This window comes from Bos mutus, chromosome 10, assembly GCF_027580195.1.
Source record: "Bos mutus isolate GX-2022 chromosome 10, NWIPB_WYAK_1.1, whole genome shotgun sequence".
In the NCBI taxonomy this organism is placed as follows: Eukaryota; Metazoa; Chordata; class Mammalia; order Artiodactyla; family Bovidae; genus Bos; species Bos mutus.
The window spans coordinates 43036685-43061122 of NC_091626.1; the positions used below are offsets into that span (position 1 = coordinate 43036685).

Genomic DNA, 24438 nt, shown 5'->3' on the forward strand with positions numbered 1-24438 from the left:
TGTAAAATAGTACAGCTGCTTTAGAAAACAGTTTGGCACTTTCCTCAGAAAAGTTAAATGTGGAGTTAACATGTGAGCCAGCAATTCTACTTCTAGGTGTATACCCAAGAGAATTGAAAGCATGTATCTGCAGAAAAACTTCTTAATATTCACTGCAGAATTATTTATAATAGCCCCCCCCAAAAAACTAAATGTCCATCTACTGGTGAATGAATAAACAGAAATGATATATTTATACAATAGAATCATTCAGCCTTAAAAAGCAAAGAAAAACTGATTCATGATACAACATGGATGAACCTTGAAACATTATGCTAAGTGAAAGAAGCCAGACACAAAAGACCGTATATTATAGATGTTATTTATCTGAAAAATCCAAAATAGGCAAGTTCATGGAGACAAAGTTGATTTATGGTGTCAGGGCCTAGAGGGAAGAATTACGGGATTTGACTACTCTGGGTAGAGTGTTTCTTATGGGAATAATGAAAGTGTTCTGAACTTAGACAGTGGTGTTGGTTATACAACTTAATGATACTAAAAGCAACTGAATTGTTTAAAAATAAATAAATAAGTAAAAGCTACCGAGGTCATATCTAAAAGAATACAGAAGTAAATTTGAAGAGACTCACTGACCAGAAAGGAAACGATTTAAGCATCAGTAAAGATAATAACTACAATGGTTTAGAACAGTTCAAATATGTTTTAAATCTATGAGTTAGTAATAATGTCAAAAAATATAAGACCTCTTAACAACTCAGTATTTAATTGTTAATAAAAGAGAAGACTTAACCATTTATCCTGCTTTTTCTCAGTTCATACAGAAATTATTTGATTGTATCACAAAGCAGCAAGCAAGTATTTGATGTGGGAGAATTTCTCTTTCCTGAAGTGTAAGGAGTAGTGAGATTTAAAAAGCACTTTTTTGCAACCATAGTAAATTAGTGGAGCTAAGCAGTGATCACAGCATTTGCTAGTATCACCAGAAAAAGAGAAAACCAGATATGTGTGTGTGTATGTATATATATATGGAGTAGTAGTCTAGCCAAGACAGTAGAACTTGAATCTGATAAGACCCCTGTATCTCACCACCAAATAGGCAACAAGAAGCACTAATTAAGGAACTCTATGGGGATGCAGTCATTAAAAATTAGACTGAGACACTCTGCAGGACATAAAAATAATTACAAAGCCAAAAAAAGAAAGAGAAGGATCTATAGATTAAAAGACACTTAAGAGACATCTAACATTTGCAATGCATGAGCTGTATTTGGAGCTCAGTTCAAAAGTTTAAAAAAATATTTTGCTGTACCTTAATTTTCAAAGTAGAATTTAAAAACCTATATTGTGTGGAGAAATAGATGAAATAAGACAGGCCACAATGTGCTAATTATTTGGAGGTAGGGTATTTTATTAGGAGGGCATAGCAGTCCACTCCAGTATTCTTGCCAGGAGAATACCATGGACAGAGGAGCCTGGCCGGCTACAGTCCATAGGGTCACAGAATCGGACATGACTGAAGCGACTTAACACACACACACAGGGTATTTTATTATATATTATTCTCTCCACTAAAGACTTATAATTATTTAGAATATAGTATCAAATCTTGAAATATTTGCAATCAGAGATGACAAATTTAAGAAAACAGTTTTGAAATGAAGGTGTCTTAGTATTACAGACTATTGTATAATGTAGCAGTAATTTAAACGTAATTGGACAGAGTTATAAGCAATTTGGAAGTGTTATGATTGAAGGCATTTTATACCATGTAAATGCGTATGTGAAGTTGCTCTGATAGAGTTTTGTTTTGGTTTGGTTTTTTTAAGGATGAGAGAGGCTGCAAGAAAAATAGAAGAAAGGCATTTTTCCAACCATGCAACACATGTTGAATTTCTGCCTGTTGAGTGGCGGTCAAAACTTACTCTTGATGGAGGTACATTTTGTTTAAAAATTAAATGATTTAGTCAATGGAAATGAAGTGTTTTTAATCTATTTGTCTTGATGTATACTCACTCTTTGTTCTAGATTATTTAGGAAAATAAAATCCATTTTTTAAAAAAATAATTATATTGACTTAACATCATTTTGGACCACCATATAGATTTCTCTGATAGTACAGTTTTCATGAATGCCCTAAAGTTTTTGACAGAAAAATGACTTGTCAATACTTTTAAAGCATTTGTTGTACAATTTCATATGAGCTTACAGTTTCTTCCTGATAATTTTCCTCCCTTGTATTTGGAAGATAAAATCTTAGGTTTTTTGTTTTATTGTCATTCCTGCATTCCTTGGGCTGATGAATTTTACTCTAACACAGAGAAATTACATAAAATATGCATCTTTACAATAAGTTTTGCCCTTTGAATATTAAAACCATTAAAATAGAATGTTTAGGTTGATGCTTTTGAACTGTGGTACTGGAGAAGATTCTTGAGAATCTCTTGGACAGCAAGGAGATCAAACCAGTCCATCCTAAAGGAAATCAGTCCTGAATATTCATTGAAAGGACTGATGCTGAAGCTGAAGCTCCAATACATCATAAAAAACAATGAAATTTTGCCATTTGCACTGACATGAATGCACTTTCAGAATATTATGCTAAATGAAATAAGACAAAGACAAATACTATATAATATCACTTATATATGGAATCTTTAAAAAAAGCAAACTTGTGAATATAACAAAAAGAAACAGAACAAACAGGTGGTTACCAGGAAGACAGGGACAAGAAAGGGGATTGAGAAGTACAAACTACTGCATATAAAATAAATAAGCTGCAAGGGTACATTGTATAAAACAAGGACAATAGATAATATTTTACAATAACTCTAAATGGAGTATAACCATTTAAAATTTTTGAATTACTATGTTCATCTAAAGCTGATTGTACATCAGCTGAACATCAATAAAATTTTTCTAATTTTATTAAATAGCTTGTTCCTGATTTAAAGGAAATGTTTTCAGTCTTTCAGCACCAATAAGTACATTGATGTTTGTGGTAGTTAAATACCCTTCATCATTTTTCAGTTAACAAATAGTAAAATTTCAAGAAGGTAAGTTTCATCAGATTCAAAGGTAGTCTTGAATATTTAAACTTTAATATGAAACACTGAGGGAATGTATTTTTTTCACTGTTTTTTTCCCTAAAATTATCTTCTCAGTTCATTTTTTTTTTAACTTGTAGACACTGTTGATTCCATTACTCCAGACAAAGTGCGAGGTTTAAGGGATATGTTAAACAGCAGTGCAATGGACATAATGTATTATACTAGCCCACTGTATAGAGATGAAGTAAGTATCATGATTATCTTGTTGCTTATTGGTTATTTTTTAGAGTGATAGCATGTGTGTCCTGAATTTTAACATTTTATGTTCTCTTTTGTTTTACAAGCAAATAAGAAATTATAGCCTCTGTTTCATAGTGCATTTGATAGTCTTAAGCTGCCCATTGGGACCCTTAATGTTGTAACATGATAACAATATTGTAACATGATAATAATATTGTAACATGATAATCTTGGAAGTGAGAGTTTGGTTAGAAAATAGCTCTGTGAAAATATGTCAGTTTTCATAAATCTGATTAATATCTTTGAGGATTGTCCTCACAAAAGTTTTAGACACTTAGAGTTTTGTATATAATAGGCCTACTTTTATTGTATCATTTCTATAGTGGATTTGTATAGATCTCAAATGGTAATGGTGCTCATCCATCATAAAAGTAACCCTAAAGGAGGTGAGGGAGTGAAAGTTTAATCAGAGGGATGAGAGAATTTCTATGAATGCAATTCGTCACTTCATTGGTAAGAGAAAAAGAATTCGGTTTCATGGAAATAGCAGTATTAAGTACCTAACATGCATTAACTTGTTTAATTCTTACCTGTGAAGTCAGTGTGATTAGTATCTTCATCTGAAGGATGAAAAACTAGTACAAGGAGTAATTACCAGTAGAGCAGCTGTGCTGCTCCAAGCCAATCCATTGCGAATTTTGTTCATTCACATTCATTCGCTAACTTTATCCATGGTATCTTTTGTATATCTATAGAAGCATGTTTGCTTAGTTGCCATAGGAGCTTCCTTCTCTTCCAACTACCATTCCCTTAGGATTTTTCTTTATTTCTCTTTCTGTATCCCCCCATTGCCATATGCCAGTATTGGGCAAGGTTTGCCTTGATGTATTTGAAAACAGTAAAAGCAGCTTCGGGCTTCTCAAATGGTGCAGTGATAAAGAATCCGTCTGTCAATGCAGGAGATGGAGTTTTGATCCCTGGATCAGGAAAATCCCCTGGAATAGGAAATGGCAACCAGCTCCAGTATTCTTTCCTGGAAAATTCCATGGTCAGAGGAGCCTGGCAGGCTACCATCCATGGGATTGCAAAGAATTGGACATTACTGAGCAACTGAGCACATAACACAAGAGCTGTAAGCAGAACTGCTCTTCTGGACTTTGTTGTTCAGTCACTCAGTCATGGCTGACTCTTTGCAACCTCACGGACTGCAACACTCCAGGTTTCTCTGTCCTTCACTGTCTCCCTGAGCTTGCTCAAACTCAAGTCCTTTGAGTCGATGATGCCATCCAACCATCTCATCCTCTGGACTTAATTCTGATCAAAAAGGAAGGCCTAGTTGGTAAAGTAGAATTCTAATAATTTCCATGTTTATAGGCCTTTATAGTGTACAGTGGGTATTGAACTATAGTATTGCAAGTAAACCAGTGAGAGAAGGAAAAGGGAAAGAAAAGGGCTGAAAGCATATTACTGTACACACACACACACACACACACACACACACACACACACAGTTGGTAGTATCCCTAAGAAGGTATCCTGAGTCTTCAAGATTAACATGCTCTGAGTCATGTCCTCTAAAAGTAGCACGTGCTTTTTTAAAAGTTGGCATTAACATCCAGAAAAACTAAAAAGGGAAAACTGTCACATTCAAACCTCTGGCCATTGGCGAATGATGACTGAGAAAGTGATCACCTTTTATTTTGCTCTTGTATCTTCAAAGGTATTCTCCTCAGAATGGAATTGAGTAAAACAGTTATTCAGTAGGAGAAGGGAACTGATAGCTAATGTAAGTGAAATGGAAGGAGAACACCCAGGGCTTTAAATTAGTTGGTTTTTTGATCCAGTTGAATTTAATGGAAAAGCACTGAGAACTTGTGTCTGAGATTCATCAGCAATCTTCAGCAGTGTTTCTGAAACATACCTTTTTAGAACAATCAGTTATGGTGCCCGTTAAAAATACCCCCATGGGAGGCATTGGAGTTGAGGATATTAATGTGAATATATGACTTTGAAAAGAAGTGGGTGTATGTGGATAACATCTATATATTTAAGCATACATGTTTAAACATATATATATGTTTAGGCATGTATTATGCATGTTATGTTATGCATAATATATGCATGTATTTCCTATCTCTGTCCACTGAAAGGACTAAGAAGCAGACACCCCAACTTAATGAACACACCTAGCACCCAGATCTTTGCCTAGTACTGTTACTCCCCACTAAGAAAAAGTAGAGTTTCTTGGGAAAATGGCTTCCAGGACTAGGGCAGTATAGGTTCAAGTCAAAGCCGAAAGAACTTGTTTTGACAGAAGGTGGAAAACTGCTCAAAAGAACAATGAGGCAAGACGCATGGACATAGAATGACTTAAAGAAGCAGATCCCACTGACCAAATCTGGAAGAATTTGAACACCAAAATAATTTAGTATTATTACTTATTGTAGGCTTCTCAGGTGGTTCAGTGGTAAAGAATCCACCTGCAATGCAGGAGACTTGGGTTCAATCCCTGGATTGGGAAGATTCCCTGGAGAAGGAAATGGCAACCCCTCCAGTCTTCTTGCCTGGAGAACCCCATGGACAGAGGAGCCTGGTGGGCTATACAGTCCATGGGGTCACAAAGAGTCAGACATGACTTAGCAACTAAACAGCTATTACTTATTGTAAGGAATTATTAGTATATTTTATAGAATTATAATAAGGTTAATGTACTTAAGAATTTTAAATCACTGAAAAGTTTGTAAGTCCTTATCGCTTATAAATAGATAAACAAATTGGGAAGAAGAGAGGTCCTTTGCTTAGAGTAGAATGCCCAGAGCTTACTAGTAAGTATGGAAGGAAAGCTGGAGTTGGAAAGGTCTCATTTTGCAGCCATCATGATAGGATCAAGCAGGAGAGAACTGGGCAAAAGTCATCAGTGAATGCTAAAATGAGGATGGTTGACATTTGAATCAGTTCTAATGAGGTGTATTAAACTGGAGCCTATTATACAGAGTGAAGTAAGCCAGAAAGAAAAACACCAATACAGTATGCTGCTAAGTCACTTCAGTCGTGTCTGACTCTGTGCGACCCCACAGATGGCAGCCCACCAGGCTCCCCTGTCCCTGGGATTCTCCAGGCAAGAACACTGGAGTGGGTTGCCATTTCCTTCTCCAATGCATGAGAGTGAAAAGTGAAAGTGAAGTCGTCAGTCGTGTCCGACTCTTAGCAACCCCATGGACTGCAGCCTACCAGGCTCCTCCATCCATGGGATTTTCCAGGCAAGAGTACTGGAGTGGGGAGCCATTGCCTTCTCCGCAATACAGTATACTAACGCATATATATGGAATTTAAAAAGATGGTAACAATAACCCTGTGTGCGAGACAGCAAAGGAGACACAGACGTCTAGAACAGTCTTTTGGACTCTGTGGGAGAGGGCGAGGGTGGGATGATTTGGGAGAATGACGTTGAAACATGTATAATATCATATGTGAAACAAATCGCCAGCCCAGGTTCAATGCATGATACAGGATGCTCAGGACTGGTGCATTGGGATAACCCAGAGGGATGGTATGGGGAGAGAGGGATGGTATGGGTTCAGGATGGGGAACATGCGTGCACTCGTGGCAGATTCATGTTGATGTATGGCAAAACCAATACAATATTGTAAAGTAATTAGCCTCCAATTTAAAATAAATAAATTTATGTTAAAAAAAATAAAATGAGGGTAGTTGTTTGATGCAGAACAGAGTTTTTGCATAAAGTGTATCCTCTTGACTGCTTTTAGTTTAAAAATAATGAAGGATTTGCCTGGCAGTTTTGTGGTTAAGACTCCATGTTTTCACTGCAAGGGACGTGGGTTTAATCCCTGGTTGGGGAACTTAAGATCTCACATGCTGCACAACCAAGGGAAAAAAACACCTTTAAACAACACTAACTAAATCATGTCACTCCCTGGGTTAAACTCTTGGTTGACTCTCATTAGAATAAAACCGTAATTAAAGAAAAAAACAGAATGGCTGCTGCGATCCAAAAGTCTACAAATAATAAATGCTGGAGAGGGTGTGGAGAAAAGGGAACTCTCTTACACTGTTGGTGGGAATGTAAACTAGTACAGCCACCTTGGAGAACAGTGTGGAGATTCCTTAAAAAACTGGAAATAGAACTGCCTTATGATCCAGCAACCCCACTGCTGGGCATACACACTGAGGAAACCAGAAGGGAAAGAGACACGTGTACCCCAATGTTCATCGCAGCACTGTTTATAATAGCCAAGACATGGAAGCAACCTAGATGTCCATCAGCAGGTGAATGGATAAGAAAGCTGTGGTACATATACACAATGGAGTATTACTCAGCCATTAAAAAGAATACATTTGAATCAGTTCTAATGAGGTGGATGAAACTGGAGCCTATTATACAGAGTGAAGTAAGCCAGAAGGAAAAACATAAATACAGTATACTAACGCACATATATGGAATTTAGAAAGATGGTAACAATAACCCGATTGTGTACGAGACAGCAAAAGAGACACTGATGTATAGAACAGTCTTGTGGACTCTGTGGGAGAGGGAGAGGGTGGGAAGATTTGGGAGAATGGCAATGAAACATGTAAAATATCATGTAGGAAACGAGTTGCCAGTCCAGGTTCGATGCATGATGCTGGATGCTTGGGGCTGGTGCACTGGGACGGCCCAGAGGGATGGTATGGGGAGGGAGGAGGAGGAGGGTTCGGGATGGGGAACACATGTATACCTGTATGGATTCATTTTGATATTTGGCAAAACTAATACAATTATGTAAAGTTTAAAAATAAAATAAAATTGGAAGAATAAAAAAAAAAAAGAAAGAAAGAAAGAAAGGTATACAGTGGAAAAATCCAGCAACACCTTTATGGGTTGTTTCTAAGGGACATCCAGAGGAGGACAGAGCATAATTTATGCAGCATTCCAATTAGAAGGGAACGTCAGACGAATGTAAAATGAGGAAGTTGTAATTTAAAAGTAGGAATTGAGACTGTATTATTTTAAAATGTTAATATAATAAGGAAAAGAATGGCTGTGGAAAATGTTTCAGATAGAGAAGATTAGAGAGACATGATAGTTAATTTTAACTTCTCATACTAAACTATATACTTTACTGGATCAGAGGAAACACTACAAAGGATATTATAAGATCAACTGACAAAATCTGAATGGGACTAGATTAGATGAAATATGTGACTGTGAATTATGAACTTGATAACAGCACTGTGCTTGTTATGAAATATACACTGGAGTATTTAGGGGTAAAAGACCATGAAATACATAACATGTACTTAATGGGTCACAAAAAAGTTCTGTGTGTTAATAGAAACAGAACAAATGATAAGGCAAATGGAAAAATGTTCACATTAGGTGAATCTTGGATAAAGCCTGTGAAAGATCTTTGTATAGTTTTTTATTTTGCAACGCTTTATAAATTTGAAATTACTCCCAAATGAAAAGTTGTGTGTGTTAATAGAAACAGAACAAATGATAAGGCAAATAGAAAAATGTTCACATTAGGTGAATCTTGGATAAAGCCTGTGTAAGATCTTTGTATAGTTTTTTATTTTGCAATGCTTTATAAATTTGAAATTACTCCCAAATGAAAAGTTACGAAAAAGAAACTAAAAAAAATACTTTTGCAGTTTTCTTCTCTGGAGATCCTGACTCAGTGGGTCTGAGATAGAGCCTGGGAATTTGTGTTGTTGACAGTTCCGCAGGTGGTACCATCAGAAAAGTTTGACAAACATTTCTTAAGTCGTTGTGAAGAATGAAAGAAAATAAAAAAGACTTAGTGAGAAGTGGGCAAAAATTGTTCTTATTCTTTAAAAAGGAAAGCTGACTCTGCAAATCAAAGTTCATTTAGCACAAGGTTGGTGTTAGGCAGGGCTTCCCTGATAGCTCAGTTGGTAAAGAATCTGCCTGCAATGCGGGAGACCTGGGTTCAATCCCTGGTTTGGGAAGATCCCCTGGAGAAGGGAAAGGCTAACCAGTCCAGTATTCTGGCCTGGAGAATTCCATGAACTGTTTGGTCCATGGGGTCGCAAAGAGTCAGACATGACTAAGCGACTTTTACTCCTTGGTGTTAGGCAATATCTAGACTGAATTATTTTTCAATAGTGTATGTTTCCTGAGGGAAGTAATGACAAATAACAGCCAGCAAAGATTCTGTAGGATTAAGGCCTGTCTGGTGAATTAACCTTGTTAGGTTTATTTGATAGGCACAAGAGCCTTTTTCCTCTTCCTCAGCCTTTGTAGTCAAATAGATGCAGTTTTAAAATCTGCCACTTAACTAGCTTACATAAAATTTCTCAATTTCTCAGCTTCCTCACTTAAAATGGACATACACTACACAATTGATAAAGATTGTCATGGGGCTTCCCCCATGGCTCAGCAGTAAAGAATTCGCCTGCAATGCAGGAGACACGGGTTAGATCCCTGGGTCAGGAAGCTCCGCTGGAGGAGGGCATGGCAACCCACTCCAGTATTCTTGCCTGGAGCATCCCATGGACAGAGGAGCCTGGTGGGCTACAGGGTCCATAGGGTCACAAAGAGTCGGACACAATGAAGCGACTTAGTACATAAAGATTGTCATGAGGATCAAAGATATTATGATATAGTTTCCAGTACAGTTCTTTGAGCTTAGATTTTCAAGTTGTAATTAAGTATATATGTCTTTATGTATTTCAAGGGCTACCATTTAAAAAAAGGAATAGATTTACTCTGTTAATTCTAGAAAGTAAAATAAGGAAAATATGGAAAGGAACATGTTTGATTACTCAATGAAGAACTGTGAAATAACTGTAGTTGCCTTAAAAATACAGAAGTGTTAAAAGGAAAAAACTTGTAGATAATGTAAGCTGATGGATTTTAACTAAACTTACTGTGTTAATCATTTCACAGTATATATCTGTATCAAATCATTACATTGTACACCTGAAACTTACACAGTGTATATCTCAACTATATCTTGGTAAAACTGAGGGAAAAAAATTTTTTTTAAATAGAAGTGACCACTTCTGGATAAAGGTACTCACTGAGGTAGATGTTGAGCTCTTTATCCCTTTACATGGGTGTTACTGAAGGGACTTTTATCTTCACAGGAGTTTGAATTAAATCATCTCTGAGGCCACTTTTCACTCAGATTTCTTCAGTGCTCATGGGAGGACCCTAATTAGTGACTGTGCACTAAAAAGTTGTGCTTTGGGGAAAATTTGTATATACTGAACAGTACTTCTAAGGTCACACTTTCTGAGGACCAATTTTTGTTTTTGTTTTTTTAAAGGAACTAACTCCAATCTATCAAGACATCATTAGAGAGCCTTTGGCTCTTTTGTTCAACCCTAAATAAAGTAACATGGAAACTCCAGAGAGAACTGTTACCTCTTTGGTGCAACAGAACTCTCTTTTCAACAGATTTTTAAAAATGAAGAGCTAAAAAAGAGAATTGTCATGGTCCTATCTTGCCATTGCTATTTGAAAATTGTTTAATTGCTATATATGACTACAACTCTAAATTACTTATTCTCATTAAAATTTCCTGAAGGAGAGAGAAAGACAAATGACTAATTATGTTCTTCAGCCATATTTTAGGTGTTTAGAATCTCTCTTGAAACTGCTGGATTTTTTTTCCTTTTTGGTTGACTTTCTTGATAAATTTTAATTTTTGAGCAATGGTTATGAAAATTAGAAACTTAAACTTTTGAAGAGCCATCTAATGCTTTCTCTGTGTGAGAGTTTAGCTAAATTGATTAGATAATATTATAGAGTTAATAAAATTAAGATAACAGGGTATATCATTAATCTTGGTTCAGATATCCCAAATGAATATAGTTGGTCACAAAGGGATGCTAGCTGGAGAAATATAAATGGATCAGAAAGGAGAAGGGGAAAAACAAACCCTAATTAGAGTAGACTTTTTGGACATAACATCAAGGTGAATTTCTTCTTTTGCTGCTGAGTGGATGATTTATAAAGACATTTAAAGGTAGTGCAAGGCTGTTTTGCACAAAAAGTTGTCTTTCAAAATTGTAATATATTGACCACACACGTTCCTAAATGTGTAAGCTGCAGACAGAGATTTTAAGTTCTACTATATCTGGATATGTTCTAATAAGAAAACACAAAGATTTTTTCTAGTCACATCGAAGATTATTAAAACAGATGAAAACATCAGCTCTTCAGAAACTATACATTCTCTGTTTCAGTCCATGGTGAAATACTTTAGTGTTGAATAAGACTTTCTCTTTGTTGGATATTTACTTTTTATGACTGCTAGATTAAGGAAGTTATTGATATAATGAGTGATGCTTTAAATTTTTAAAATATGAAATAGCTTAATCACTGGTAGAGGAACTGGTAGATCTTTTCCATTTTTTACTATTTAATTTTAATGGGGGTGGTATTTTAAAAAAACAAAAAGATTGGGTTATCTTTTGCCAAAGTACCTAGGTATTTATCTTTTAGTGTTTCTAGTTCTCATGCCTGGAAAATCCCATGGACGGAGGGGCCTGGTGGGCTGCAGTCCATGGGGTCGCTAGGAGTCAGACATGACTGAGCGACTTCACTTTCATGCATTGGAGAAGGAAGTGGCAACCCACTCCAGTGTTCTCGCCTGGAGAATCCCAGGGATGGGGGAGCCTGGTGGGCTGCAGTCTATGGGGTCGCACAGAGTCAGACACAACTGAAGCGACTTAGCAGCAGCAGCAGCAGACTTCATGGTAGGAGTTTTAAAATCGAGCCCTTCAAAAGTAAACACTATCAACAAATGTTGCTTTTAAAGAAATGTATTTTATTAAAAAATTAGCTTTTTCAGTACCTCCCTTCATGTAGATTATCAATTAAGAAAATTACAAAGTTTTAAGGGTTGGTTCATATTCTTATCAAAGCCAAGTCCAAAGCATTACATTATAGCTCCCTTTGAACAAAGCATGTAATTTCACATCATACTGCCTACTTTTTAAATTCTGTTGACTAGAATTACCTACAGCCCATGTCTTGGGATATTTTTATAGGCATTTACCACTAATGTGTGATCCCCAGAACTGCTGAATCTGAAACTCTAGGATGGAACCTAGCAATCTATATTTAACAAGCCCTCCAGACCATGTACATGGTTTCAGTAGCTTTAACAAGGACCTCAGTATTGTACAGTAGAGGTCTGTGAGGTTAGCAACCAGAACATTGCACCTTCATTCATGTCACTGCCAACCCAGCCAAGCATGAATGCGCAAATAATTTCCAGTTTGATTCTGCTAAAGAACGTTCAATGAACCAAATGGAGGCAACTTGTCTCTTGAAACAAAATAACAAGATATGGAAGCAATTAGTAATTACCGTTTGTATGTCTGAATAACAGCTGACATATTAAAAAGAACTGAAATGAGAAGTTGAGTATCAGGAAGTTTATAACCAAATAGTAGTAAGCAGTGATAGGAAGAGGAGAGGACTACCTTAAAAATCAGGTCAGGGCCCTCCCTGTATGAATGAATTTGAGTAACAAAAGAACCTTGTTCTTCTCACTTCATAGAATACTTCAGTAATATTTATTAAAGCTAAATTTCCAAAGAAAGCAGTTTTATAAATAAAAATGGCTAAGATACTTCCCACATTATTAACTTCTAAACCTTAAAAAATTCCTACTTGCTTAAAATAGAACTTTTTTAAAGTATTTTAAAATACTTTATATTACCAATGTGATGGGAGTTTTGGGATATCAAGTACATCAACATAACCATTTTCCTTAGTCATACAGTGACTTTTCATTACGTTACTCTTATCTAAATGCAGAAAGTAATAATGTATATAATATGTTGCATATATAATATGTTAGTAACCCTGTTATCATAAACTCAGATATTCTTTTCCTAAATTTACTGCGGCTTAAAAAGTACAAGGTACAAGACTTTAGAATAACATATAACTCCATTACAATGAAGAAAAAATATCCAGAGGCTTTTTGGAAATCTTACTAGAATCTACATGGAACTTATTTTTTTAATGCATGAAACTGTTGGCTTAAGTAGTTGGTTTAAGGACTGAAAGAATCTTTGTGGGTAACATCTGTCTTTGTTCTTTAGTGTTGCTATGGATTATAATATTATGTACATCTTTACATTGGGAAGATCCTCTGGAGAAGGGAAAGGCTACCCACTCCAGTATTCTGGCCTGGAGAATTCCATGGACTGTATAGTCCATGGGGTTGCAAAGAGTCGGACATGACTGAGTGACTCACTTTTACCTTACATCATTTCCTGTAGGGTTCTGAAGCAGCTGAGGTAATTTTAATAACCTAGATATATCTGGCTAGTAATAGATTTTTCTTTCTTAGCGTATTTGAGTTTAGAAGTAACCTTTATAGAAGTGATTATTCTAATTTGATATTTTCTGATTTCAAACAGCTAGTTAAAGGCCTTCAGCAAGAGCTCAATCGATTATATTCCCTTTTCTGTTCCCGGAATCCAAACTTTGAGGAAAAAGGGGGTAAAGTCTCAATAGTGTCACATTCCTTGGGATGTGTGATCACTTATGACATAATGACTGGCTGGAATCCAGTTCGACTCTATGAACAGTTGCTGCAGAAGGAAGAAGAGTTGCCTGATGAACGATGGATGAGCTACGAAGAACGTCATCTTCTTGATGAACTCTATATAACAAAACGACGGTAAAAAATCTCTTAAAAGAAATTAAAATGTCTTCATGGAATCACTGGACTTCTTAGTAGAAAACTTCAGATTTTTCATAATAAAGAAAAAATACATTGTTTAGGGTACAGAATAGAATATTCAAAGATTGTTGAATAATATGCCTAATCAAGCAAGAGACTATTAATTTTGATACTAATTACATGTGTTTTCTGTAGCATAAAATTACCATCTTCCTCTTTTTGCTTCTCTTTTTTTCTTCACAGTTAATTAGAAATGAAATCTAAAACTTATTCCATGCTGAGTCACTGTGTAGAATCTGATGGGCCTCCACCTTATTAGTATTCTGAAAATAATTTTAAAGCCCTTTTTTCTTGGCAAATATATTTTAGACAGATTTTATAATTATTTAATCATTTACATCCTTTCTGATACTATCTTTTTTAGTTGGATGCATTATCTATTTTTTTCTTCTGATACAACTGGTAGATAGGTTAATTGAACAAAATATAAAACATAAATCAGGTAGAAAGAAGAGTATAAAAATCATGCATAATCTCATGTGAGAACTGTTAATGTGTTAGAATATTTTCTTTAAAAAATAGTAAATATATATACTATTGTATCAGATGCACTCGAGATTATAAGTATCCATTAAGTTAATAAGCCCCTGATTCTGTTAATCCTAGAATATGCGTGATACTGTCTTTTAATTCTTTGCTACATTCCTATCTACATCTCTAATTACATGCTCTTGTTCTTTTGATGGTCATTCAACTGACTCTAAGAGATCTGTGAAACATCACTCATTTTGATAGCATTATATAAAACAGCCAATTTAGTTAAGTTAAACTTTTACTCAGGAAGAATTGATTTTCGTCATATAGAAATTGTCTAAGGATTTCATTAGAATTTTATTAATAAGTACCATAGGGAAAACACATAACTTTTATAGTATCAAAGTAGCTAATAGTTGTGAAAGAAAATGTCATGTTGCAAACTTTAGCACTGTATTTTTTGTTTGTTTTTTGTTTTTGTAATGCTGTATTTTAGACAAATTCAAGTAAAATGTTTTTAAAAGGTTTAGAAAATGAACTGAACCTTCTTAAATTTGTTCCACTGTTTATTAAATGTAAGTACACAGAGCATTGTATTAGGAAAAAGTTGAAATAACCTGTGTTCATCAACAGAGAAAGGCTAAACTGGGTTTATCTATATGATATGGGCAATTAAAGTTGTTATAAAGACTGAAGTAGGTTAGGAGGCAATGAAGTGAAAAGATTGCTAAGATTCATTGTTAACTGTAGAAAAAGGAAAGCCATAGAAAAGGGTGTGGTATGAACATTTGGTGTGGTTTTTTTAAAGTGTGTATATGCTTGTATGTGCCTCACATTTTACTAAAGATTCCCCCCTCCAAAACCTATTAACAGCATGTATTGGAAGAATGGGGTACTTTTACTAATTATTTTGTAAACTTTTATAGACTTTCTGTACTACAGCAAGTTCATTTATTAAATACTGTCAAGGATTAATTTGAGGAATTGGATGATTTCTTTATGTTTAGTAGACTAGTGAGCATCTAATACTTAACGAAATCATGAATATGAATGTGTACGTAATCTCATACTCCTCCCTAGGCTACGAGAAATTGAAGAACGGCTACATGGATTGAAAGCATCATCTATGACACAAACACCTGCCTTAAAATTTAAGGTAAGGAAAGACAGATCAGATTTTCATTGTTCATCTCAATTTTTTGTCAAGCATCATTTGAAGCATGACATTAGGGATCAAATGAAATCCTAATTATTCTTTGAAATGAGTCTTTTTTTGAACCCTTACAGTGTGTTGGACCCTGCTGGTTTCTAGATTCTACTAAGAAAAGAATGGACAAGGCTCAAAATACATAACACAGCATTACTGGGGTTATTATATAGAATAATATATAGGCACAAGAAGGAGGTTTAATTTTGCCTATAAAGGTTTATAAATGAATGACATTTGTACTTAATCTCTGTAAATTGGATATTGCCAAGTAGAGGAAAGAAGAAATGCTCTGTTCTTAAAAGAAACAGCATAAACCAAGGTGTGGAGGGATATAACCCATAGTATGTCCAAAAATAGAGACAGATCTGGGAAATATCTAGTATTTAAAATTAAACGTTTGTGACCAACTAGTTGTATATGGTAAGGAAAATAGCTGGAAGTGTATCAGTGATGATTCCACAGATGGAAAGCTGGCGTGTCAGCTGAAGTGTGTGACAGAAGCACAAGATGTGCATGTAATGCAGTTAGTTTGGAGCAAGGTGAGCAAGCCAGTTCAGCTAGAAGATACAAGATGCAGGGCATGGGGGCTGTGGGAAAGTAGGAAGAGAACCTAGATTTGATGGGATAGTGGAAAGCTTTTCAGGGTTTTTGAGCATCAGAATAGATCTGTCTTAGCAGTGGTTTAAAGAATAAAAAGTAGCAGAGAGACATTGACATTGGCCTATTGGAAAGGACACAGCTTATAGCTGAATAACAGCTTATTTGCAGTGTTAAATGGAGCATGACATAAGTCTCCTAATACTCATTTCCAGTTGAATATATGCCCATGTCTAGTGTACTGTGTTATCTCTTCTTGATACCTGTTTGTTTTATCATAGGAACTTAACATACGTGTTACATGCTAGAATGATGCAGACATACTTATTCAATCTATTTCTCTGACTTATAAAGTTTTTTTTTTAACTTAAACATTTATAAGCCATATAAAAAAGTTATAAGATACATTCAAAACCCATAAGAGCATGGTCTTTGGAGTCACCCCCACCTGGAATTTGAGTTCCATATCTACCACCATTATTATATATGATCAATGTTAAATATGTAGAATTGCTCTGATAGGAAAAATAAACTCTTCTATTTCATGTCCTGGGTTTTGTTGAGTATTATCCACTAAGTATATTAGAATCTCAAAATTCAATTATCACCTTACTAGAATTTATGCCCTTGTCAACCACAAATTGGACTTGCCATCTACCTCCATAAGGATTAAATCATGTGCTGCTGCAGCTGCTAACCTTCAGCAGCCCCCTGAAAGGAGTTCAGGGTGAAGAGCAGAAATGAGGCATTCTGTACTCAGGGCGGGGGGCGGGAGGGCTTTGGGGGGTGGTTGGGAAGACTGGCAGGATAGGTCTTCAAATAGCTAGGTATTTTCCAGAGCCAATTTTATGAGCACAATTCTTGTATCTCCTCATGTCTTTAAAAGCACTAAAATCATTCATAGTGATGACTGTTGCTCGTGACTAGCAGAAACCTTCTGGAAAAATATGTGCTTGATTGCATGTATTCCTCCTTCACCAAAATCACATATATACTGACCTTCCCCCCTGCACCTTTGGAACAGTTTCTCAGAGCTGCCTCAGGTGCTGTCTCCCAGGATGCGGTCCTCATATTGCCCCAAATAAAACTTAACTCACAACTTTCCTGTTGCGTGTTTTTTTAAGTCGACACCCTATAGTTGGTATATCTTTCTAATACATGGTCATGTAGTCTAATAATATGAATTTTTACTTATGTAATTACTTATAGAGAAAAATATATAGATAACTGAAATTTAAAATTCCCAGGTGGCACTAGCGGTAAAGAACCCATCTGCCAATGCAGGAGACGCAAGAGATGCTGGTTTGATCTCTGGGTCGGGAAAATCCCCTGGAGAACGAAATGGTCACCCACTCCAGTATTCATGCCTGGAGAATCCCATGGACAGGAGAGCCTGGCAGGCTACAGTCCATGGGGTTGCAAAGAGTCAGACACAAATGACTTAGCATGCATGCTCAAAAAGGAATATGTAATACATTGGCAAATTTATTTAGAACTTCAGAGTTCTAAAAGAAACAGAAGTCTTATATGCCTGTTGACTGGCAGATGGCTTTACTTTCAGAATAAAATATTAGATTTGTCACATGTGACCACTGAACTTTAAAAAGAGTAAAAAAAGTATCAACAAACATTGATCTGGAGAGTAAAAGACTTCGATTGTGATCATGAGGCTTTGCCACTAACTGGTTATGTAATATTAGCCAGATTACTTAATATCTCTGAATTCCTCTGTTCATTGATCTCTATACAGAGTACTTAGACTAAATGTCTAAAGTATTTTTTCTTCACCCACAAAATTCTTTTGACAGCTGTAGATAACACTAAAGCAGTCATTACTCTTACTGGAGAGATAAGGAATTCCTTTGTGTTTGTCAACCAAACTGCAAATCAATCATAAACGAAGAAAAGTTGTTTAATCCATGGGTTTAGCAAGTTAACAAACATTTATGAAGTGCCTGACCAGTGTAGAAACCATTTTGCCGGGGTGTACGTGTGCATGCACACATGCATGTGTATATCAAGCAGAAAGGATTTACAGAGCTTTCTCTTCTATCTTAACTATTTTTGTATATTTATCTTTTATTCTTTTCTCACTTTATAGAAGAAGTAATGAGAGTAATCCTTTCAGAATTGATGCTTTCATCCCTGTCACTGTTATTCCAGATGCTTTTTCTTATATTTTTTATTTTTCTTAATACAGTTCTTCAGCCTTCAAACATCTTTAAGTTACTCCATTCTTTAAAAACAAAAATTTATTAAACTTTATTTAGCTTTAAGCTACCATTTCAAAATATATATTCATTCATATATACTTTTTCACTTGGAAAAAAAAAAGTCTCCAAGGGCATGGGAAGAGATTAAAGATATGTAAGATTGGGGGCAGGGACACTGTTACAGTATAGTCCAGAGGAGAAGTGATGAAGTGAAATGTTAGAATCTGTTGGAATGACTTCTTAGATGTTGGAGATAAGAGGGAGGAATGAATTTGTGATATCTTGAATCAAGATATGGAACATAGAGAGGTAAAGTGGGTTTAGGAGGGAAAGCTATCATGTTCTGTATGTAATCCAGTACTCATGACTACCCTGTTTTTCTTGAAGCCCTCTCCTCCCTTGACTTCCATGCTGCTGCATTATCCTGGTTCTCTTTCTTCTTTAACCCTCTCTTCTGTAGTTTTACCTACTCATCAGATGCAGACGTTCCTTGTAGTTCTATCTAAAGCCACTTTATTCTATGTGATTCCTAAGCAGTTTTATCCATTCTCTCAATGTTATATATCACTTCTATAATGGTGACACATAGACTTAGATGATGACATATTCAATTCTATATCTCCTGTCCTAAATTCTCAGTTACCTGTTAGGTATGTTACAGATACCTCAAACTAATTATGAACAAAAACGTGGTTTACTTAATTTTCCAGTTCATTCACAAGCTACTACCAGATTTACTCACCTCCTAAAATGTGGGTCAAATCCTGTTGTCTTTCACTACCTGTAAAATAAATTATGCCCTGTTTTCTTAGTCAAATAGTCAAGGTTCTGTACATTTCTCATTCCAGTTACATTTTCCCCATAGCCAGTCTTCAACCTTATCAGATTGTTTCTCTCCTCTAAATTAAGCCAAGTTCTTTTCCGCCTCTGCTTTAGGTCATGTGGTTCTATCAGTATGGAATATCTTTCCAGCCCCAGTGTATCCCAACCCCAACTTTGGAAATCCTCTTCATCTCTTATGGCCAGTGCACATCCTTTATCTACTCACCTGTAGCACACTTTCCCTCTCTTATGCACTATTTTACTCTGTCTCCTCTGCAGGATTATAAACTCTTGGGTGTAGAAGCTCAGCCTTATTGGTCTATATATGTTTCAGAATACCTAATATTACTTTACACAAAATAGTAGCTTAATAAGTCTTCCTTCTCCTTATTCTCATTCTTCATTTTCTGTTACATTTAAAGGTACTAAAGCTGCTCCTGGATAGTTTAAAATAATTAATGGTGGTTATATATTTAACAAGTAATGCAAATACAATCTAGACACAACTCATTTAAAATTATATATTTTGGAAATAATTTTATTATTTGTATTTTACCATATATTACATTATGTCCAAATTCTTTGAAAAACAGTTCACCATTTTTTAAATTTAGGGTGACTTTATCATTGTAGGTTGAAAATTTCTTCTGTATGGGATCCCCACTAGCAGTTTTTTTGGCACTGCGTGGCATCCGCCCGGGAAACACTGGAAGTCAAGACCATATTTTGCCCAGAGAGATTTGTAACCGATTACTAAACATTTTCCATCCAACAGATCCAGTGGTGAGTTGTAAATATGGATATCTGTGTCTCAATATTAAATTTTTCCTAAGAGAATCTGTAAGAAATCTTGCAAGGTACTGCTGAATTGATGAGAAAGTATTCATTTACAGACATCTCTTATTTTATTGCACTTCACAGATAATGCAGTTTTGTTTTTTATTTTTTACAAAGAAGTTTTGTGGCAACCCTGCATTGAGTAAGTCTATTGATGCCATTTTTCCAACAGCATTATTTTTTAATTAAGGTATATATTTTGCTATTTAGACATAATGTTGTGGCATATTTAACAGACTTTTAAGTATAGTGGAAACTTAACTTTTATATGCATTGGGAAACCAAAAAAATTGTGTGATTCACTTTATTGCGGTGATCTGGAAGCAAACATGCAGTACCTCTGAGGTATGCTTTATCTATTACGCTTGATAAGTTCATATTTTTAAAATATTTTTCTTTGGTTTAGGGATTAGGAAGTAAAATACCTTAAAGATGTTCTGTTTATGTTGTATTTGTAGAATGAAAGCATAATGTAAAAGTACTATCCAGTTAATGGATCCAGTTAATCCAAAGGACAGGAGTCTTCTGAACTTTCAAACCTTAACCAGTTGTAATTCCAATAATGTAGTAGCCATAAAATTTAAAAATCCACTTTAAATACTTTGTTCTCTAAAGCATGTTGCAACATTGAAATGTGTGTAGTAGATCGTCTTAAAATTGAGAATATTTAAATACTGTGTATTAAACATGGAAAAGTGGAAGAATTTATTTTAGTCTGGTAGAATTACAACATTTTGGATTTTTGCATTCTCTGTTATGTTTGTAAATTTTTCTAATGTAAATAAATTTAAATTTTTGTAAATAAAAATAAATTTTTCTAATGTAAATAAGGATCTTGCATCCAGGTGAACAGTTTAATGTGAAGTAAGATTTTTGGATGAGAAAAATTCTTCATTAAATCATATTGGGGACAAGTATTAAATATAACTAAATTTAAGACAAACTATTTTAAATAGCATTTATTTTCTGAAAAACAGCTTTATATGACTCTAAAGTCTTTCAAAAGATCTTTGGCTAGTACCAAATAAATATAACATTGACTAAACTCTAGAATTTTAGAAAATTTTCCATATGTTAAAAAAATCAAAACTACTATATTTAAGAAATAAATTTCACTGAAATGGAATCTAGTGTTAAATTCAAATACTGACTGTACAATCTTGGCCAGGTCACTTCTGAGACTATCTATTTTTTATCTATATGATGCAGATGATAATATTTACCTCAAGGTTGTTAGGATTAAGTAAAACATATGCAAAACACTTAATTAGACCTTAAGTGTATTGTTATATCCATTCATTTTACTGATTTTCCTATAACTTGAAAGTGAACTTAAGATTGTAGGTGAACTGTGAGCTATATTTTGTATAATCTTAAACTTTATTATACAGTTGACCCTTGAACAGCTCTGGGGTTGGGGTACCAACCTTGTGCTCAGTCAAGAATTGGTGTGTAATCTGATAGTCAGCTCTCCATATCTACAGTTTCGTATCCACAGATTCAACCAATTGCAGACCATGTAGTGCTTTAATATCTATTTATGGAAAAAAAAAAACACACACGTATAAGTGGACCCATGCAGTTCACTCCTGTGTTGTTTAAGGGTCAGCTGTATTATGGAGGATTACAAACTCATTATTACAAATTATTTGTTATTCATTTTACAATTTTTCTGTGCTTTTTTTTTTTTTAATAGTTATGTCAGAACTGTGCTAGGCAGTTTTTCTAAACTTATCTATTCTTCCCAACATCCTTCTGAGGTAGTAGAAATTAGAAAGTATTATTTCTTTTCTACAGCTTAAGAAACTGAGGCTCTGAGACTTTGTGACTTGGTGAGTGTCATATAGTTAATAAGTGACGGAGGCCAGAATATGAATGCAGGGAATTATATGCCAAGTCCATTGCCTTTTCTGCTATATCGTCCCTATTTCACCTTAGACAAATGGTCTTATATCATCATCTCATGTACTACATTAATCTGCTTGAAAATAGGGTCAACTGAGAGCTTAGATGTTAAAAATTGAGCTTATTTACTGTGTTCCAAGTTACTGTTTACTGCTTCAGTTTTGTTCATGAGACTTAATATAATCTAATTGCTAGATGTTATCAGAACATAATAAAAATGAATATTCCTCTGAAAAACAAGGTCTTCCCTGTAGTTCAAACTTCCCTGTAGCTACAAGGTCTTCCCTTGTAGCTCATGCCCACAGGCAGGAGACCGGGGTTCAATCCCTGGGAAGATCCTCTGGAGAAGGGAGTGGCAACCCTCTCCCAATATTCTTGCTTGGAGAATCCCACGGACAGAGGAGACTTGCAGGCTACAGCCCGTGGGGTCGCAAAGAGTCAGACATGACTGAGCAACTAATATTACTGAAAAACTAATTTAAAGGGCACTGTTAGCCTAGACTAACTCTAATTTTTTTGTAGTCTCATCATTAAGGATATATTACTAACAGTGAAGAAATAGGAATACATGTTAGGAATGTCAGGTTTTTAATCATTTCCTAAGGTCCTCTGAGCACACAGTAGAATCAGAATGAACAGTTTACTAAAACCTAAGCATTGTGCCTTAATGTTTTGTTTCTTTGAATTTTTTTACATCAAGGCTTATAGATTAGAACCATTAATACTGAAACACTACAGCAACATTTCACCTGTGCAGATCCACTGGTATAATACATCCAATCCTCTACCTTATGAGTATATGAAGCCAAGCTTTCTTCACCCAGCGAAAGATCCTACCTCAATTTCAGAGAATGAAGGCATCTCAACAATACCAAGCCCTGTGACTTCGCCAGTCTTGTCTCGCCGACACTATGGGGAATCTATAACAAATATAGGCAAAGCAAGCATATTAGGTAATTTCTCTTCGGTATTCCTCATCAATGAACTTAAGAAATTTTATATAGTCATTAAATTTTAGGTACCTGGAAATACTCTATATATTACAAAACATCTGAGAGTTAATGTATAGAGTTAACTACTCTCCTTATATTTGAAGGCAAAAGCCCTAAATTCTCTAGTTAGATCAGATCCTGTAGTTAGAGAATATAAGAAACCTTGATGCACACACACCCCAAAAGGTGGAGGCATCAAGTTCCTCATTTTAACCTTGGCTCCATCACTTGCTGTGAAATCTGGAGAAGTCACGTAGTTTTTAATGCTCGTCTCCCTCATCTGTGAAATGAGGGTGTGCTTGAGTACTAAGGGTGCCCTTGCCAACCCATTCTCTGATCTGTGTCCTAAAAGTCTCTCAAATCGTGTCCTCCTTGAGAGCAACAAGGATATTGAATTTCTCTTTGCGTGGTCTCCAGTTCCACCCACAGTGTTTGGTGTGGCGCTGGAGCTCAGTTGTGTGCCACTTAATTTGTCCTTTGCTTTTGGTTACAAGTTGCCTTAATATAAAATGCCACAAGATGGCACTGTAAGCAGGCTCTATCTGCTGGATTCATTGATATTCATCATAGAGATTGTTTATTCACAGCTTTTTATAACAGATCCACTTCACTTCCGGAGTAGGCATACCAATAGTAAATATATGCCCATATGAATGGCATGGTTCTTTTTATTAATATTTTTAATCTTATAAAATACTTTAAAAAACAAAGATCACTTGAATAAAATAGAATCTTTTTTTCTTTGTAAGCTATATTCCTGCAGTTTGTACAACTCTCATTCTGTTCAACACTATTTTTATTTAGAAACCTACAATATAAATTGCAAATTTTTTGTGTTCCCACCCTGGAAAAACATGACTAGGGCTTAGTCTCTCTGCCAACTGACTGTAATTATGGGTGGTGCTCTTTAGCCTGGTACCTGGTGTAATTCAGCAGAATGACTGGCCTGTTTTGTGAAATGCAGGGGCTGCAAGCATTGGAAAGGGACTTGGAGGAATGTTGTTCTCAAGATTTGGACGTTCATCTGCATCACAGCCATCTGAGACATCAAGGGACTCCATAGAAGACGAGAAGAAGCCAGTTGCCTCCCCGCCCATGACCACCGTGGCAACGCAGACCCTTCCACACAGCAGTTCTGGCTTTCTTGACTCTGCATGTTAGTTCATACTCTTCTTTCCAGGTTTATACTGTGTCCTTTTTAAACTGGAGGAAGACAAAGAGCATTAAGATATTAATACTAGCAGTCCACTCTGTAATCTAAAGTACGCCCTAGCTTTTAAAGAAAAAAGTGCTTTTCTCTACTTACATTTTCAGGAATAATTCACAGGTAAATGCAGTTTTACTCTCTGCATGGGTGAATTAAGTTAA

General features: G+C 35.5%; 1 protein-coding gene across 5 annotated transcripts in view; it reads left to right on the forward strand.

The window, feature by feature from the left end:
* The window catches only part of DDHD1 (DDHD domain containing 1), a 66897-nt gene that overhangs the window by 32421 nt on the left and 10038 nt on the right, over positions 1 to 24438 (forward strand). For all 5 annotated transcript variants that reach the window (XM_070377830.1, XM_070377831.1, XM_070377832.1 and 2 more), the window contains 7 exons: positions 1827 to 1933; positions 3185 to 3291; positions 13695 to 13957; positions 15575 to 15650; positions 19970 to 20119; positions 22779 to 23031; positions 24035 to 24226. In XM_070377830.1, coding sequence (XP_070233931.1) covers positions 1827 to 1933; positions 3185 to 3291; positions 13695 to 13957; positions 15575 to 15650; positions 19970 to 20119; positions 22779 to 23031; positions 24035 to 24226 — 1148 coding nt within the window. The remainder of the gene's footprint in view (positions 1 to 1826; positions 1934 to 3184; positions 3292 to 13694; positions 13958 to 15574; positions 15651 to 19969; positions 20120 to 22778; positions 23032 to 24034; positions 24227 to 24438) is intronic.